At 35.5% G+C, this 19,814-nt stretch overlaps 3 protein-coding genes across 6 annotated transcripts; 1 reads left to right on the forward strand and 2 right to left on the reverse strand.

The window, feature by feature from the left end:
* Nucleotides 1-902: 902 nt before the first annotated feature.
* Nucleotides 903-4,866, reverse strand: LOC137174553 (low affinity immunoglobulin gamma Fc region receptor III-A-like). The gene is made up of 4 exons (XM_067579933.1): nucleotides 4,786-4,866; nucleotides 4,325-4,585; nucleotides 2,740-2,985; nucleotides 903-1,949 (listed from the first exon to the last, which is right to left on the reverse strand). The coding sequence occupies exons 1-4, from the start codon at nucleotides 4,826-4,828 to the stop codon at nucleotides 1,792-1,794; spliced, it is 708 nt and encodes a 235-aa protein (XP_067436034.1). The 5' UTR covers nucleotides 4,829-4,866; the 3' UTR covers nucleotides 903-1,791.
* Nucleotides 4,867-7,171: 2,305 nt separating this feature from the next.
* LOC137174916 (low affinity immunoglobulin gamma Fc region receptor III-B-like) lies at nucleotides 7,172-13,751 on the reverse strand. 4 transcript variants are annotated; one of them, XM_067580449.1, is made up of 10 exons: nucleotides 13,669-13,746; nucleotides 13,105-13,161; nucleotides 12,121-12,372; nucleotides 11,466-11,711; nucleotides 10,476-10,673; nucleotides 10,044-10,088; nucleotides 9,745-9,819; nucleotides 9,014-9,088; nucleotides 8,131-8,205; nucleotides 7,173-7,611 (listed from the first exon to the last, which is right to left on the reverse strand). In XM_067580449.1, the coding sequence occupies exons 1-10, from the start codon at nucleotides 13,697-13,699 to the stop codon at nucleotides 7,604-7,606; spliced, it is 1,062 nt and encodes a 353-aa protein (XP_067436550.1). In that variant the 5' UTR covers nucleotides 13,700-13,746; the 3' UTR covers nucleotides 7,173-7,603. The 4 variants fall into 4 exon arrangements, with proteins under 4 accessions (XP_067436552.1, XP_067436551.1, XP_067436550.1 ...); XM_067580452.1 differs by having other exon boundaries at nucleotides 13,095-13,161; nucleotides 13,669-13,711; XM_067580451.1 differs by lacking the exon at nucleotides 8,131-8,205 and having other exon boundaries at nucleotides 7,172-7,611; nucleotides 13,669-13,751.
* Nucleotides 13,752-15,209: 1,458 nt separating this feature from the next.
* LOC137174485 (M protein, serotype 49-like) lies at nucleotides 15,210-18,090 on the forward strand. The gene is made up of 3 exons (XM_067579814.1): nucleotides 15,210-15,233; nucleotides 15,814-15,922; nucleotides 17,279-18,090. The coding sequence occupies exons 2-3, from the start codon at nucleotides 15,814-15,816 to the stop codon at nucleotides 17,689-17,691; spliced, it is 522 nt and encodes a 173-aa protein (XP_067435915.1). The 5' UTR covers nucleotides 15,210-15,233; the 3' UTR covers nucleotides 17,692-18,090.
* The last annotated feature ends 1,724 nt before the right edge of the window (nucleotides 18,091-19,814 follow it).

The raw sequence follows: 19,814 nt of genomic DNA on the forward strand, positions 1-19,814 counted from the left end.
ATCTGGTTTGATGATGCTTCCCTTTCCCCTGGTGAGCTGGGTTGTAACAGTGACATAGAGATTTCTTTAGCTTCTTGTTTTTTTTTTTTTGTCAAGAAAGTCAGTCAGGATTTTTCAATGAGACATCAGTGTTTGTGTGTGTCGGTGTGTGAACAAATAAGTTGGCTGGTTTAAAATATATGCATTACTAACTTGATAATACCAACACAATGCTCAATTAACTAGGCAAGAATGAAAGGTGTGCAACACAGCAGCGCTTCCCTCAGGAAATCAACCTAATTTAACCTAATTTATATCCATTTTTATTGTCTCCACCTGTACATTTCTCTAAATTGTCTAAACTTTTTGTTGGTGCTACAGATAATCTTTTTTTTGTCTATTTTTTCATGTGCCTCTGTTGTAGAAGCTCAAATAATCATGTGTATCTGTATCTAAAATAAAACACAGATGAAGATTTAAGCAGCGCTTTTCAAAAATAGGTCACACGTCTGTCCACTACCTCTGTGGTTTTCAACCTTTTATTTTAACCTTAGCGGTCAACATAAGAATATACATGCAGGGGGAGTAAGTCTAACAGCTTGTGCAGCTATTTTACCTGATGAAAGTAGCCACAGTGTTTTAAATGCTAAAGAAAATAATCATAATCATAACCGATATAAAACTAAATGGTACACAATATTATATTGTCTCATCCAAAAGTTGGCAACACTACCAACCAATAAAAAGTGATAATAATTGAATAGATAAGTTTTATAATTGATATGAATTTTGTAGCTTCTTGTTTTTCTTTCAACAAAGTCAGTCAAGGTAAATTTTTCAATGTGACATGAGCGTGTGTGTGTAAACAAATCAGTTGGCTGGCTTAAAATAGATGTATTAATAAGCTTGATTTCTGTTCAGATCAAATATGAATCTTGTCTTTTCTTGTTGAGAAAAAAACACCAAACAAACCAGACAATACCTCTCCTGAGATAAATAATTTAATTATCACAAACAGGTGAAGGGGCAAAGGACATCCTATTTTATTATGTTTGTTTTTTCACTTTTTATACAATAATACAAACACAATTCTCATTAAATTAGAAGAAAATCTGCTGCAGTCTGTACAACACAACAACGCTTCACACAGGCAATCAAACAAATTTCAACCTAATTTATACTCAGTTTTATTGTCTTCACCTGTACATTTCTCTAAACTGTCTGAACAATTCATTGGTGTTTCAGAGCATCATTTGTTTTTCTATTTTCTTATGTGCCTCTGTCTTAGAGGCTCAAATCATCACATGCATCTACATCTAAAATAAAACAGATGACGATTAAAGGCACGCCTTTTGAAAAATAGGTCACACGTCTCTGTGGTTTCCAACCTTTTATTTTAACCTTACCATACTAACGTATGCAGGGGAAGCAAGTCTAACAGCCTATGTAGCTATGTTGCCTGATGAAAGCTGCCACAGTGTTTGCGGCTCTAAAAAGACATGATTGTAAGTGCTTGTAAAACTTCCTGGTGCACAAGCTTTTGTATTGCTCCTGCCTAATCCAAAATTAGGCAATACTGCGCGCCGATAAACATGATAATAAAACACCATCATAAAGTGTATTTAAATTGTGAGGGTTCACCAGGAACAGAAGAGACAATGCATGCTAACGGTCAACATGTTAACTCAAACCCAAACCACTATATCATGTTTTCTGCTTCACTATCTTTGTGACTAAAACTATCTTCTTGGATAAAAAACATTACTGCACTTTGGCAGCTACCTTTACATGTAAGCGGGTGTCAGTTATTTTTTATGTAACTTTGAGTTTCCCATAGTGAAGTAGTCCCACCAGCAGCAGCAGCAGAGCCACCATCACGATGGTGAACACAGTCCTTAAGACGAGGTAAATATGACAGGAGTGATCTGAGGTGTCGTCTGAGGAAGGGCGCTGAGTTTCATTGTGACGTGCTGCAAAGACAGAAACATGATACATTCAAGTGAATAATAAACATGTAACAGGAGACAATATACATGATGTCTCCAGTTGAAGATATACAGTAAATCTGAATATTGCACTGCATAAAATTCATTTAATAGTGAAGTGAAAAAAATGGGCAACCAATTATTTTAACGCCCCTTTTTCAAACAAGTCAATAATGTTATGTATCTTTACGCTAAAAATGAAGCTACAGCCAGTCATCAGTTAACTTAACTTAGCATAAAGATTGGAAACAGAGAGAAACAGCTAGCTGGTTTTGACCAAAGGTAACAAAATCCACCTATCTGCACTCTATAAAAATCAGTAAGTCACACTTTTTTATCTCCTTTATTTAATCCATACAAAAATGGAGGCATAAAAACAACAATTTGTGGTTTTATAGGCAGTTATGAATCAAACTTGCTTTAGCACCTTATAGATTTCAAAGGATATATAACATGTTAATTGGTGAACTTTAGAGATGCTGGTAGGTGGATTTTGTTACCTTAGAACAAAGCCAGGCTAACTGTTTCCCCCTGCTCACAGTCTTCATGCAATGCTCAGCTAGGCAGTGAGTGGACAGTGATAAAAGTGGTATGAAGAAAATAAGTGTACTTCCCAAAATGTCAAGCTATTCTTTTAAGAGGCTTGCTACTTCTCGCAACATAAACCCACCTGGAAGGACAAACTGATTGAGAAGAGTTACACTATATGTTATCTCATACTTAACCTTTCCAATGAACTGACTTTCTGCTTTACATTAAATTCGTAATGTCTCACCTCTGACAGCGAGCCAGCTCTCTGGTGATTCTCCAAAGTCAGAGATGCTGCACTTGTAGAGTCCTTCATTCGATTTTGAAACACTTTGGATGGTCATCTCTCCAATGGAGCTGGTGCCAAAAAAGAGGCCATCTTTATAGAAATCAGCTATGTGGGCAGCAGAGGTCTTTTTACTTCTGCAGCGCAGAGTGGCACCATCTCCCTCCATCACAGGAAGAACAGGACTCTCCAGGATCACAGACCCAGCTGATTAGAAAGAATTATGTCAAACATTAGTTAAATTGGAAATGTACATAAACTAATCAGTCATTTGTGAGAAGTTAGTGGTGGCACCAATATACAGTAGACATCAGCAAAATAAGTTAAAAACTTAGTTAAACAAGATCAAACATTTTTAGCATATGAACTATCACACAACAAAACATATAGTAAATGTTGGTAGTTTCTGTATTTAGCTTAACGACTTTTTTACTTTTATTGTTATAAACTAATTCTATAGAGTACATGTGTTTGAGATATGGAGTGCCTCAGGGTTCAATTCTAAGACCACTAATCTTAATTTTTTTCTGTATGCTTCCCCTCAGTCACATCGTAAGTAGGCATGGTGTTGCATTTCATTATTATGCAGATGATACTTGGTTATATCTCACTGTGGTACCCAATAACCTCTCTGATCTGTCCTTTCTTTATTAGATGTCTAACAGATATCAAAGATTGAATGTCAGGAAGTATGCTTTGAATAAATTCAGAAAAAAAACAGAAATTCTTTTCATTGGCCCAGAAAACTTGCATGCATAGATCAGTTCATGTGCCTGTACCTGTGTTCACAACCTAAAATATTACAAGATTAAATCTGTTTTGAGTTTAAAGATGCCAGAGTTGTTGTACGGTATATGCTTTTGTTTCTCTATGAATCGACTACAATGGTGTTTTAACAGGTGTGGCTAGTATACTTTTAACCAAAACCAGGAAACTTCACTTTTAGTCTCTTTAATTATTATTTTTAAGGATATTCGTGGCTGGGCTCCAGATTATATTTCTCTGTTCTTACCAAACTGTGTGCATCCTGAGAAGAGGTCTGCACTCTCTTCCTTTAAAATGCCTCTTAAAAAATTATCTATAAACCTGTCAATCATTTTTTGTTTTTTTATTACATCATATTATGTTTTAGATTTTTATGTCTTTTTAATTTTCGTTATGTGTAACACTGGTCTTGAGAAGTGTCTACAGAAAGAAAATGTACATATACAGTCAACACACATACTGAACACAGAACAAAGGAAATTACACAATAACTGAGCTGTGGCTTTAATATAAAAAAGTAAATATTAAAAACTATAATAGCTGTTGTCTCAAAAGCCTGAAAAATGAGACAAGATAAATGATTAAATTAGTATTTACTTTATTTTTGGACTTTTTCTGTTGTTTGGAAATGTATAAGCAGCAACTCTGGTCCAGGCTTGTTGAGTTTGTGGTGTCTTGTAAGCCTATGCGGGCTGGGCATAGTTATATGCACGGCACAATAATAGTACGTTTAATTAATTAATCAATATAATATAGAACTGTCAAGTTACTGCAAACATACCAGTGATAGTGATGTTGACAGTGTTGCTTCTCTCTCCTTCTCCAGCCTCACACCAGTACTCTCCGCTGTCTGTTGGATAAGCTGGTTTGATGGCACAGACATATGCTGTCGTCACCCAGTTACTGACACACGGACTGACTTCTCCCTTTATCTTCCTCACCACGCTCCATTCATCCGTGGTGTAACCCTCACAATTAAAAGAGATGGAGCTGTAGTCAAAGACCTGCAGTCTGGTTGGAATGATCCGAGCAAAAGCTGCATCTGAGACAGAGATGTAAAGAAAAAAAAAGAACAAAGAAATCACAAATCAAAAAGACAGCATATAAAACTTAATTATGGAGATTGATGCTTTGGATATTCAGATCTTCAGTACTTGAGAACCAGGAATTGAAGTTAACAGTCTAGTTTTTGTGTAGGAATAGATAAAGGCACCGTGTAAAATAGCTGATTAGCTAACTTACTGTCTTCCAGAGCATGACTTTGCTGGATGTGAGCGACCAGCATCAATACATTCAACACTGGGGACACAAAGGAAGAGCTGAACATGATTTGTGTCCATTAGATGAGAAAAAATATCCAATATACAGTATATCATGATAATATTCAATTACACAATACTTTATATGTATCTATAAAGCCACATGTTAACTCTCTCCAAAAACTTATGAATCATGTCTTTATATAACTTTTTATTGCTCCTCAAAATGTTCGTACCTTATTTCTTTATTCAATTTGAGTAAATTTGTATATTATATTAGGTTGATTTAAAAATCTGAGCAGCAGTTAAAAGCCAAAACAAACACTTAAATGAAAAGGTGAACATTTGAGCTCCTTACAATCGATAGTAAATGTGACATAAAGACAGACTAAGTACTCACACAGTCTGATGCAGAGAGCTGCAACCTCCATGTTGTCTTGCTGCAGACTGTCTGACCAGTATAACTTAGATACAGATATAGACAAGAACCTCCTATTTCTGGGGTGGAGTTTATTCACTTAGCAACAGAGCTAAAGACTTTTTGTTAGTATGTGTCTGGACTCAAGACAAACATCGTGTTGTTTTGTATCAGCCGATAAAAAAAAAAAAAAAAAAAAAGTTTGACTGAATAGCACATCTCATGAGAACTGCAGTCACTGTAATTTATATTTGCGAGTATTAATGTGGTGCATGTTTTAATAAAATGTGTTGCAAAGCAAAGAACAACTCTCGTTCTTTCAGCATAGGTTAGTAGTGTATGTTCACTGTTCATTTATATAAGATGGGATTTTGAGATCATTTTATTTAACCATATTTACACCTTACAGCAGGGGTTCTCAAGCTTATTACCCAAAGGTCCACATCTGATTTTATTCAGGATCAGAGGTCTGGAACAATTGGCGATAACAAAATCACATTTAATCAACTAATTTACAACTTTTAAGTAACACACATCCAAGTTCAAGACAGTCAAGATAGTCAAAATACATTCAAGCCTAGTGGGAGAAATGGCATTGTTTTCCTGCAATCAGTTGCTTGGACCTATAGGCACAAATGGTGTGATTGCCAGACAAAGAGTTCATTGGTCAAGCTGCTGCAGTATGAGCTACTGGTAGGCTACTCATTGCTGCAACTATTTAACGTCACATATCTTGTGATTGGGCCATAGAAACCTTAAGTTTTAATTACGTCGATGATAGAAACCAAGGCAGACATGGCTCAGATAGTTAGTTCATATTTCTTTCTGACTCAGACTTACTTAGAGATACATTTACACTAGTTGTAGAAATAGTGTGCTAGAGAGAACAAGACACATATCACATCCCTCTGTTGCCTTTTAAAGGTGAGTCAGCCAGTCAGTATGTCTGTGAAATTCTCATCCAGGTCATGGTATATCCAGAAGATTCTTGAAGATGTTTGGCCTCTCATCCAAAAGGCTTCTTCAGTTCTGACTGGCTGGTGGGGAGAGCCACCGAGTGGAAAATTCAGAAACTATTTCATCTTCATTTAACCTAACCCTTAATCAATCATCAGGCAAGTCTTAAACCTAAATAAACAACTCAACTTGTGGGGACCTGACTTTTGTCTTCAGATAGGAGATGTGACAGTGAACACGTTTTTGTCTCCACATTGAAAATAACATCAGTACACATATTATATTATAATATGACGCTACACTGTACTATACACTCAGTATAGATGTTCTGAGCATGAACAGCAGTAAACCAACAAACCTGTCATCTCCTGTCTCCTGAATACATCTGTTTTTTACAGTTATTTATTAATCTCAAAAAGAAGTAACAGTTTGCAAAAGATGTTTTGAGAAATCTACTAATGTTGCACATTAGTTTTGGTAGGGACACCACACGGGGTTAATATTTCTGCTATTGACCTAATGTTCTTTATCTGCCTTAACCACACTCATTGCCTATTTTATAAATATATAACAGAGAATAAAGAAACTTCACTCAGTAATTATATCACACAGTCATTATTATTATATCACATAGTGTGTCTGCTTCAGGTCAAACTGATGTACACTCATGTTCGTGGTTGACCACAATAAGACTGTTTTAAATGAGTAGCTGCTCTGTTCTTGTAAACAGAATCCTCAGACGTGTGAGAAGGCAGAGCAGATAGAACAAGGTGGTTTAACGGCTACATTCTAATAAACCGCTCGCTCTTAAATATAGACACAGCTCAGGTGCCCAGATGAAGGCCAACAATGATGATGACTGGTTGTCTATTTTGAATTTCTTTTGACAGTAAATCTTCTAACTAAAAAACAACGACAAAAAAAATGATTTCAAATTCATACTTCATTTTTATTTATAAAGCCAAATGTTAACTGTATAAAAATGTACAAAACTACACTGTAATTTCATTTAGTGGTCTTAAAAACAGTAGATTTGAAAACTTCTGACTTTTTTGACACTTCATTTACAGGTCTATTAATACTATTGCATACATTTGTGTTAAGTAACCACTGAGGGAAACACAGGAAATCTATTTTTTAATGATGACAAGCCTTTGCAGTGCTCTTCAGCCAACATGTACACAGACAGAAATACAGAATGAGCACCAACTGTGAATTTCAACCTTTTACTTTAACAGTAACTTTATCTTTTTCATATAACTATGCAGTCAATAAAAACAAATGTCTGAACGTGATAACATAAAATGTTAAAGAAGATACTAGAAAAAATGTACAAACTGCTGTAGTAGCTACAATTATGGTTCCGTGTTGTTCTCTGTCTTGCACACAGTATGTAACAGTCTCTCCTCCTCAGTTGTTTCTGCTCTCAGTGATCTGGAAGGCACATCAGACAATAGTTTTCAAGATGGTAAAATAAATATTAATAAAAAAAGTTTACATATTATGAGAAGAACACATTATTTAAACTTAATTTTTATCAAGGCTAGCATTATGTATCTGAGTAATTTTACTATGTATGTTATACAATACAATATCAATTATTATGCAGATGACACCAAACTTTATATTTCTATTAAATCAAGGAGACTCATTAATGTTGATTTTCTTATACAATAGTAACTGGCTTCAGTTGATGATTCATAAATCCAGCTTGAATCTAATGAATTTAACAAACTTAATTAACTTTAATGAAAACATAATTTTGATAAATTTATAAGTAAATAAAGTATAATAACAGTTTGCAAGTAAAAATCTGTTTTACATTACAGCAATGCATTTATGCACCACAGACTTGCTGTGACATATGTACCACTGTTCAAATTCAAAAATGCTACAATAAATATCTAACCAAAAACAAATATATATGTATCATCAAAATGTTAAGAGCAGTACCTCTTTCCTTTCTCTGTTTTGTGATAACAGAATATATTGCTTTGTTTGGATCAGTTACATTTTCCTCTCCAGAAACTGAGATATAAAACGGAAACAAACATTTACTGTCAAGAAGTATTTCAACAAATCAAATAAATCAAATAAAAACTATAAACAAATTATAACACTTAAGTAGCAGATGGGCAGAAAAGTTGTGATAGAGAGGTTTTGAGAGTGAATTATAAACCCATATCCATATCTGTGGTTGTTTTTTTTTTTTTTTGGAAAAAGACTTTGTAGATCAGTCACAACCTTGTATTTCTGTCAAACCAGTAAACCGACCTACATTTTTATTTTTTATTTTTTTTTTTTTAGTTATTTCTATGATTGGCTGGTTGGAATTAAGGGTTGGATAAACTGAAATTGTGTTCAATTGTTCATAGGCCATTGAATGTCTCATTAAAGTAAGTTAATAGATCTATTACTCGGAGTGTCTTCATCAAACCTCAAGTCAAACTGATAATACTTGTAATACTAGTAATTGACTATAGTCAGTGTAAAAGCTGCAGCAGCTTTGTTCCTGTAAATGCATGCAAGTGTCTGAACAGACAGAGCAGAAAGAATAAGGTTTAAATGTTATAATATTATAAAATGCTGCAAGAAAGATGAAGCTTTCAGATCAAAGCTAATGATGATCATAATTATTATTTAGAACCATGTCAGACTAAACTTCAACTTTGTTCAACTTGGATGGTTGAATGAGGTTGAATAAATGCCCTTATTCATTTCATATTAGAGGTAACTTGTGGCATAACAGATTTGATGTGGTTTATGCTGTTTTCACTGTCTGTGAATTATAAATGAATTAATGTTAAATAAAAATAACACAATGTTAATAAAGTACCTTTCTCCTTCCTCTTTGCTATGACAACAGCATACGTCACGTCATGTGGATCAGCTACATTTGCCTCTTGACAACCTGAAACATAAAAAATACACTGTCACCCTTTATTTCAACAGAAAAACTAAGCAGGTGGGTATATAATATGCAATTAATTGTTAATAAACAGGTATAAACTGGTATAGACAAAGGCACATTAATAAAACATATATCTATAAAGTTCGTTGTTGTTTCTATCATTACTTTGCTGATGACAACCATCTTTCTATTTCTGTTAATTCCAACTTTATGCAGTCGAGTTAATATTAATAATTTGCTAAAGCTGTTCCCTTGTCTGGCTCAAATAAAGGATTAGTCAAACTCTTTCTTCAGTTACAGTATACCCTGCCGTCATATTAAGATTTGAAAAGCCAAAGGCAGTATACAACTGAAAATGTATCTATTTGTTTAGTCATATGGTGAGAATCTCAAACTTTTACAACAGCCTAAACAATTTAAGACCTACTAACCACATAAAAAATATGTGTGAAAAGTATTGTTCATATGTGATATTTGCACTTTATTTGGTCAATGCAACAATAAAGAAAATTCTACCACAACCACAACTGCACATGTGACCATGCAGCGAGGTTAACTTTAAACCTAAGAAGCTAAACCCAAGCTTTATCCTCAACATAAAGTAAACATAAATCAAATATTATGAAATTTGAATAAAATAATATAAAAAGAGGTACCTCTCTTCTTCTTGTGTTTTGTGACATTAGCATATGGAGCTATGTGCGGATCAGCTACAGTGACTTCCGAATAGACTGAAATAAATAAAACAACAATATATTTCAACAGAAGTACTACTTAGAAGTAGTAAGACAGACATATGTACATATAGACTTAAAAATACTAATCTTTCCATGTTAAGCAAGTTAATCTCTTTCTATATTATCTTGACACTAATTTATAAGGCAGCCTCTATTGGCAGTCTTCTTCTATAATAGCAGTTACTAAGCTTTATGTTTCTTAACTATATGAAACTCACCTAGGTCCGATCCTGGTGTTGGCATGTCAGAGGAAAAACATGCCACTAGAATACAATAGAAGTGAAAACAATGTTATCAATGGAAATATGGAAAAAAATACAGAATTTGAGAATTACTAAGAAACATACATATGGCTAAGTTTTCATACAGGAAAGCTGGATACTTTCCTCACCCATTATTTTTACCTTGCTACATATAAGGAACACTACTTTCTGCATTGGCGCTGAATGTTTGCACCTGGCATAAACATAATAAATGTAAATGTAATTCCAACAATACTGGGTTGTGTTACCATAGCGACTAAATGAAATACCCAAACTATCCTGGGTTCTCAGCTTCCAGGAGAAAAGTCATAATTTTCACATTCATATCCATGATTTAAAACTAGTACTAATAGGTTAAAAAATATTTTTATTTAGCTTTTTCTTTGCCTCTGTGTTTCCGAAAGTGAAGTAGTCCCGCCAACACCAACAGCACAGACACACACAAAATGGTGAAGACAACTGGTAAGAGGATGGAGAGCTGAATGGAGCCAGGGTGGGGAGGATGAGACTCTTGACCCTCTTGATCCCCTTGATCCTCTTGATCCTCTTGAGGTGTTGTCTCTTGATTTGTTGTTAACACTGCACCTAGCAGTTAACACAAACACCATGAGAAAAGGTGGTTTAACAATATGAAAGTGCTATGATATTAAAATGAGTCCATGCATAAGTGTTTCAGTTTATCTAAAATTTCCTCTTCAAATATAAAAACTCATCAAGATTTGTGATGGAAGGCCAGATGTTCCCCTTTACCAACACTTTGGTCCTTAACATACTAAAACCTAATGACTGGATTTCCATGAAATTAGTAGTTGACATTAATGATACCCCATGTTTTGTTTTGTTTTGTTTTGTTTTGTTTTTCAAGGTTTTTTTTTGGTGTCCCTGTGACCTTTCTTTCTTCACCCCCATCAGCCAACATGTCACCTTCTATAGATGTAATCTCATAAAAAAAAATATGCAGACTGCAATGAGATTTGTTCAGCAGATTCATGCTCCCCAGGGGATGAAATACCCTTTAATGACCCCTTTGATTTTCCTCTGGTGCCACCCCAAGGAGAAATTTTGCATATTTATCCCCACTTGAGGTAAAGCTACAGAATAGAAAAATTGTCAGCATCCTGTTACTTCTGTCTGACTTTTATATTGTGAGCTTTAACGAACAGTACAACCTTTAGGAACCACAAGCAACTTAAAGTCTATAATTATTCTTACACCATGTGTTGAGCTCCATTTATAGATGACAAGAATATTAAATTCAATATACTATTAGTTGATTTGAGAGATTGAGATTGATTTGATTTTCCTGCCTGAAAAAGTACTTGATATTTCGATAAGTAAATATTCTAGTAACTGTTTTATAAAACTGTTGGGCCTCACCTCTGACAGCCAGCCAGCTCTCTGGTGATTCTCCAGCTCCAGAGATTTTACATTTGTAAAGACCTTCATCAGACATGGAAATATTGTGAACATTCATCTTGCCTGTATAATCTGTTTTAATGAGGTGGCCATCTTTATAGAAATCAGCTGGGGAGTTGGAGGAAGTTGTCTTTTTTCTACAGCGCAGAGTGACAGCCTGTTGTTCAATCACAGGGAGAGCAGGAATCTCCAGGATCACATCACCATCTTAAAAGCAAGAAAATAACATATTTACATGAATTCAAGTATAATCCCGCTGTCACATTTGATAGAAAATATGTTATAACTACTGGAGTCCGATAATAGACCCGAGCTTGCAGCCAATTTTACCTGGTGGTCAGGTGACCACTGTGTCTTTGCTGGGCAGAAAAAGTAACTATTGCCTTGAAACTGCTTTCATGTCCAAAAGATTTAACAACACAGGCACCAAAACAAGATGAGAAGCATTTCATAATTCATGCATAATTCCTGAATGTATAATAATCTTCCAGTCTTATTTGCACTGAACCACAAGGTGCAAGAAGTTCACATAAAAGTTTTCTGGAAGTGTCAGCTGCATTTTGCCATTTTGAAGAATATAACACATACTGCTTGAGCGAGTAGTTGCTTAACATACTAGTGACAGTGATGTTGAGAGTGTTGCTTCTCTCTCCTCCTTCATTTTCACACCAGTACTCTCCACTGTGTGATGTATAGACAGGTTTAATGTTCAAGGATCCTGCTGCTGTCTCCCACTGAGAATTAAATGAAGATCTCTTTTGCATCACTCTCCATTCAGTTGGGCTGTGAAACCCTGAACAATTAAAGGAGATGGATTCATATTCAAAGAACTGCAGTTGGTTTGGATCAACATGAGGAAAAACTGCATCTGTGACAGAGAAAAAAAGAAATATAAATGAGAGATATCTTCCCAAATTCAATATCCATTTTAAGAAAACTTGTTGCACACTCAAATGTAGAGCAGTACCTTTGGAACTCAAGTTTTCCCTAACACTCTCTGTGTAAAAGTGAAGCCGTCAAATTCAGTATGCCTCATATTTGAAATATCAATTTGGGCATATTCATGCATGATGTACTTGGATTAAACATATATAGAAATGATTGGTTTGTATCTATGCAGTTGGTTCTGATCTTGAGCAGTGAGCAGCACTGCCTGTCAGATGTAAATGTCTTTATGTAAAATTAATTTGTGCCACTGAAGAACCCAAACATGACACCAAAGGTTATCATGAAATTATCATAAAAGTGTTAATCATGAGCTAACTCTACATATAATCATGTTTAGTCTCCTTGATTGAGATCTGATACTTTATGACAGACAGTTTGCATCTTTACTACAAATTGTCCTTTACTTCCTTATCTTTGATTCACGTTGAAATCTACTGCCATTTTAGGAGAATGTTGTGCCATAATAAATCGTAATACAACAGTAAATGGTCATAAAACTAGTGAGTGAGTGGTATTTATTTTACCAAATCAATATCGATGTCTCACGTTTGAAATATCAACATGGGCATATTCATGTTTAATGTACTTTGATTAAACATATATAGAAATGATCTGTTTATATCTATGCAGTTACTTACAAACCTCAGCTTACCAGCTTGCTGAGAAGTGTTCTGTATTTGAGCAGTTAGCAGCAGCAGTGCATTCACCACTGGAGAGACAAAGAGCTATGTATCAGACATAAATGTCTTTATTTTGTGTACAATTAATGTGTGCCACCAAAGAACCCATATGTGACACCAAGGGTGTCATGAAATTATCATAAAACTGTTATCATGAGCTGCGCCCACTTAAAATCATATTTAGTTTCCTTAATTGAGATGTGACACTTTATGACAGAAAATGTTGTATTTGCATATTTACTACAAACTGTCCTTTACTGTCTTATCTTTGTTCAGTTCTATTGCCATTTTAGCAGAATTTAGTGACTAAATCAAACTGAACATCTGAAAGTGAATGGGGGGACAAAAGAAGGAGTTTGTGTAAATCCACTTGAATGAAGCATTGCAGCAAACAACACATGACGCTGTGATGCTCTACCAAACACTATATTCATGTCAAACTGATAATACACATTGATTTGACTGATAACATTGATTAAGTTCCTTTTAAATTTCAGGTGCACTTTATAAATGATAATACAAAATGTAGTACTCACAGAGTCTAATGCAGAGCGCTGTGACCTCCATGGTGTCTGGCTGCTGACTGTCTGAGCATCCGACTGAATAGAAGCAAGATATAATGTAGATTAAGGTGCAGTACTTCCTCTTCCTGTGCAGTTTGTATCTAGCGTAGAGACCACAGCAGTTTATAGCATTATAGCAGTTGTTCAGACAGAAGTGTGCTGGAGGATAAAAATATTTTTACTTGATGAGTCAGTGGGCAGAGCCACTGTGTTTTAGCAACTAGTAAACCTGAGTGACCGGAAATCTAGTAAAACATTATCTATTTTTATTTAACCTAATTATATATTTTAAAGTTTCTCCACCAATTTTACACATTAAGTCTAGTTTACCCAACACAGTGATTGTTATTCAGCCTGTAAAAGCTGTTGTGTAATGTCATCTGTGGCTCTGGAAGAGTCAGAGAAAATAACCCTTTATGTCATAGTGATGTCATCAGTTCATGGTTGCCTTGGTCTCAGCTTGCAGTCTACAAATGTTTATTAGAAAGCTTTGTGTTACAAACATAGAGTTTGAGACATGAGCATATAAACAGGGAAGATGTCACAAATGACATTATTGAGTTGCATTATGGGAAATGTAGGATCCAGTGTTGTCAGGACTTAAGATTAAATATCAGGATATCTGGGCCTCTGCTGCTTCGATTTTGACAGTTACTTTTTAAAAGGCCACAGAGTTGGAAGAACAATATCATCTAAAACATAATTTCTCCTCTTTGTAACTGAGGGGCCCAAACCAGGGACAAAAGTAGAAAAGTATGTAAACAGAGGTGTCCAAATAATTGCGGCTATGTTCACCCTGTTCTGTCTCTCACAAGCAGGGTTACATTGGAGAGAGTAGTCCTCTTCTGCCCTCTGCTGTAAAGCAGCCAGCTGTAACATTTCAATGATTTCCTTCCTCTTTGTTGCCAAGACTGCAAAGAGAAAACCTGTCACTGCCCGCAACAATAGTCTTATTTCCCTTATAAAACAGGAGAGATGAACTTACAGTTCAGGTGTGGGCTAAAATTTCATATGATTGTTAATTAATTACCATTACAGCTGGTGACAAAGTCTGGTGTATTTCAAGGTTGAGAAACATGTCAGGAAACAGACCTGGAGACTATCTTGAGGCTATAAGAATAAACATTACCAGTGAAAGTCTGCAAATCCAGACATAGCATTTGGTTATCTTTGCACCATTTTTCCCAAATGTGTATTTACAGGACTATGCAACAGTTAATCATGAAGAATTGTCTTTAGTCTGGGTTTAAATGGAGAGTTTTAACACATGATACACTGTATTTTCCATGATGGGTTGAGGACAGAAGACATTTTCATTATTGACAAGACTAAACATGCACTCTAATGAAATTGCTTAAAGGATAACAGACTCGCACACAAAATTGTTCTTGCAGTGTAAAATTTAACAAGCATATCAGTTCAAGCTGCAGCTGATAGGAAAAAAAAAACAGACAAGACTTTATCTGATTAAACATTACCATTTGAGGACTTTGACCACACAGCTTTGACATGTGCTGAAGCGTTGTCATGCAGTACAGGTACGTGGAGTAGTTTGTGCAGTTTTCATTAAATGTTCTCCAAAATTTTTCTGCCCTTAACCACAGCTACAGCACTTTTTCATCATCTTCATGTTTTTAAAGAAATGTAAGTGGTATGTAATAATAATGAAATCATTTACATTTCTGAGCACCAAACTCTTTATTATCATGGGCTGACAAGTAAGAAAATTAGGAATATTTAAAAGATAACTACCTCAGCTTTATTCAATCAGGAAGTAATGTGACAACAATCATCACACATTTGATGTTTCTCCTGATTTTATGGATCTTGAGCTAATTTTATGTCTTTCTAAATGTCATGTTGTGAAAAGTCAATTTTCAGTTGTTTTTCTGTCTTATTTATGATTGAAACACAGTAATAAAACCCGAAGCAATGGTAATACATCTATTTTCTGTCATTTCCATGAAATTAATTCTAATGTGGTATATTTAAAATATCAGTCTTCAGTCAGAACTCTGCCTGTATATATGTACATAATAGTTAAGAGCATACAAGTGGAAAGTGTTCATGGTGTCATTGGCTGTAAATGTCATGCTGTTCTGTGTTTTTTGATTTCAGATGATTTCTTCAATGTTCTGTGTAAATCTGCGTCTGAAGATTGGCATTGTGTGTGTTTCTACAGCAGTTGCTGTTGCTGTTGTATGGAAATTGAAACGTGACAAAAAATGTAAGACATTGATTTACTTCTTTCCATTCATTACAATTATATTCCTTTATTATATTACAGCCTAAAAAATTAACCCAAAGTTTATTGTTGAAGATGAATGAGCTAGTCTGATCAAATAATTTAATGTGGCTATAATCAATATTTTTCATAATAACAATGTATGAGCTGACAGTGTGTTGGTTGTGGCTCGTAGTGATGAACCTACAGAGAATTATCAGAGACTCTGCAGCTTTACGGAGCTTTATAGTGAGTTTCAGCTCATTGTTTATCTGTCCGGCTGCAACTTTACTGTTTTGGTTCACTCTCAGTGCTCTAATAGCGTCGTTTTGGGCCACAGCAGGCAGCTGTTTCAGAGAAAAAGCTCTAAAAAGCCACTGTACACTACCTGCTCAGCACCAAACGGCAAACAGACACAGTTAGCTGTAGACTAGCTGGTGAACATAGTGGAGCATTTAGCAGCTAAAGAGCCTGATAGTTCCCTCAGGAGTTGGTAGAGAGTAAAAACAGAGCTAAAAGAGAGTGAATATTGGACTTACATTCACCAGGTGGACAGAAACACGACTCCAAATGAATGATAATGTTGCTGGATGTGGAAATAAGCAACTGTTTGCTAACAAGTTCAACATATTAACTCAAAAGGTGATGATGTGTCAGTGTTGGTCACTACTTGTTTCTACTGAACAAGCAGACCAAAAAAAACAAAAAACTTCAAGTTTTATATGGTTGTGCATTTCATCAAAAAATTCAAAATGTTTTATTTCTCCAAAATTTAGCATGACATACAGAAATTGTCATATCTATGAAACAAAGTTTGGCTGCACAGCATGAGTTTGGGCTGCTGCTTGTTATTCATAAGATTATAATACAGAGGTAAACTAGATCACACTGTCAAATCTTTCTCAAATGTTAGCCAAATTTCCAGCTTGACAAAGGTCCTCTTGATGTTTTCAGAGTGTAGAGCTCCTGTGGACACCGATGCATTGAACGTCCGTTTCTGGCTTAGGGGTCAAAATTTCTCTTTTCAGAGCTGGAAAATGTTTAATATGGAAAGAAAAAATTCTAACAGCAGTTGTGGATTTGCCGTTTATAATTGTAGGTGTCATGTCACACTTTCCTGTGAAGACCATTTCTTATTTGCCTTTTTTTTCTAATATTTTTAGGGCATTTTATGCTTTTATTATAGCGACAGTGGGGAAATGACAGGAAACGAAGGGAGAGAGATGCAGTGTGACATGCAACATGGGCTGAATTTGAACCACTGATGTTACGGTCATGTAGCATACGACTTAACCAGTAGGCTACCAGGTCAGGTCCCTTTTTCATAATTAAATTATGTTCTTCTCTTCTCTTATTCAGCATCTCAGGCCAAACTCCAAGAAAAATTACAGAAGACAAGGGACAAACTGGACAGTGTTGTTTACAGAATTACCAACTTAGAATACCTGAAGAAGACACTGGAGAACCAGAGGGATCAATGCAGACTGCAGCTGGAAGATGTGGAGAGAAAAAGGGGGGGAAACAAGGAGAAGCTTCAGTTGGTGGAGACATTCATTTCAGAGAGTGACAGAGAAAAGGCAACTGACAAAACAGAAAGATACTTAAGAGAAAAACAAATTCTCTTAAATTCTCAACGGGAACTAGAGAAGAGAAAGGAAGAACTGGAGAAACTGCAGCTGGACACAGAGAAAGTGCTGCAGAGTAAAGATGCAGTGGATAATCTTAGCAGACTGAAAGAGAGAAAAAGGAAGTTAGAGAACCTCATAGAGTAACTCAGTGAACAACTGCAGGAAATACAGAGAAAGAGGAACTAGATTAATCCTCAAGCAATAGCATGTGTTTTTCATGTTTAACATGATCTGATGGTTGTGACTGCAGAGGGTCTTCCCTTGGCCGGGGTGAATAGTTGGAATAGTAGATTTTCAGTTTTCCTTTGAAGGACTGCTTGTCCATGCTAGCTTAAAAGTTGAGACTGCAATTTCATTCTTTGACCTTGTAAAGAGCAGACTATGTCAACTGTACTTCAAGAATAAACTTTCAGTCTCACTTTAATTGCCTAAACATAACCAAACTGTAACCATAGCAGTGGCAGATAAGAAAACAGTCATAATCACTTTTTGCTACACTGGTGGCATTAATTTAGAGATGGACCGCTTTGGTCTCTGCTAAAATATTTCAACAACTATTGGATCGATTGCCGTGAAATTTGATATATATATATATATATATATATATATATATATATATATATATATATATAGTATGTTTTATTTCTGTAATGTGATTTTCTTTGCCGCTGCATATGTGTACGATTAAAAACAAATGTGTGGTTTTAGTAAGTGAGCATTACATATCTTATATTAAAAATGAATTAATGACACAAACCATGATGCTCACTTGTCTTGATCTGAATTAATCAATAGTACATGCTTTTTTGTCATTAGAAGATCGGGGAAGAGAGAACTCCTGCACACTGTCCTTTTGCCTGCAACAAACTTTATTAGAGATACAACATTTCGGTCCTTAGACTTTATATCTCTGATAAAGTTTATTGCAAGTAAAACGTCAGCGTGTGGGAGTTCTGGGTACGCACAAATGAAGGTGTACACCACTTTCTAAGCAAACTTTGGGATTTATAAGAAACAAACTCGATGGTAGAGTGTGCGATCCTCCACAGAAACTCTGACCCATGAGTATGCACATAAACTGGAGAAATGAGAAACTGCAACTCCGATGGCAGAAGGATGAAATGGGATAAATGGAGTAAATTATTAAAATTGTGTAAAATAGATCGAATTATTAGCACGTATTATATAAAGAGTTCATTTGCAAAAACAGATAAAAGCCATTCTTAAAATTAATAAACAAACACCTGTTTGATTGATACTCCCTGGAGTGTGCACACACACAAAAAAAATTCTGATAATAAAAACAATGGAGATAGCCTATCTGTTGTTGCAAAAGAACCCCCCAACCATCACAGGCATTTGAGTCAAACACTGCTGCCGTGTGCCAGCGTGTGGATGTGATGCATCACTTGTAAAAACACGACCTATGGATGAACATAACACTATTTATGAAGTAGATCTTTCAGTGCACAGCTTATCAGAATCAGAATTGAGTTTATTGCCAAGTACATACAGGGAAGCACATACTAGGAATTCACCTTGATGCTGTGGTGCGCGGCAATCTACACAAAAATTAAGTAATCATAAAATAATATAAAAAATAATAACTTTACAAAATAAGAAAAATGTAATATGTATTATGTGTGAGAGGAGCAGCTAACAGGTTTAAATTTTGAATAAAAGGGAATGGCATGGATGTGCGAGATATTGATCAGGAGTAGGCTACACAGTATATAGTGAGCAATTATTAATAGTAAAATAGTAAAATAATACAAGTTGCAAAGATCACAGATGTGTCACATAAAACAAGTCTGGTTTCTTTTAACTCCTTGGCAACTTGCATCTGTGAGGACACGGCCGCTGGAGGGTTGAGACGCACGAGGTGCAGTGGAGACGGTGGGCTGGGTGCACTCAGCTCAGCTGCAGCACAATTAAACTGACCCCGCTGGAACACGCAGTGACTAAAAACAACAGAAAATGTCTCATTTGTTTGTGTAGATAAGTATTTAAACACAACTTGAAGGCATTTGGTTTACTCTCTTTACAAACGAGGGAATACAAATGACGTGGGTCATTGGGTACGTCTTGCATATCTGCTTATATCTATGACTCTAAAGCCCGATTGGCATTTGTAATGCCCACACTGAGTCAATCAAACAATATATTTTTTCTTGCCTCAACCTCCCCAACAAGAGCTTTTATACTGTGTGAAATTTCGTTTTTTAGATTTTCTGTTGGCGTTTGCCATGGTTGTCTTCATGCAGTCG

This window comes from Thunnus thynnus, chromosome 22, assembly GCF_963924715.1.
Source record: "Thunnus thynnus chromosome 22, fThuThy2.1, whole genome shotgun sequence".
Classification (NCBI taxonomy): Eukaryota; Metazoa; Chordata; class Actinopteri; order Scombriformes; family Scombridae; genus Thunnus; species Thunnus thynnus.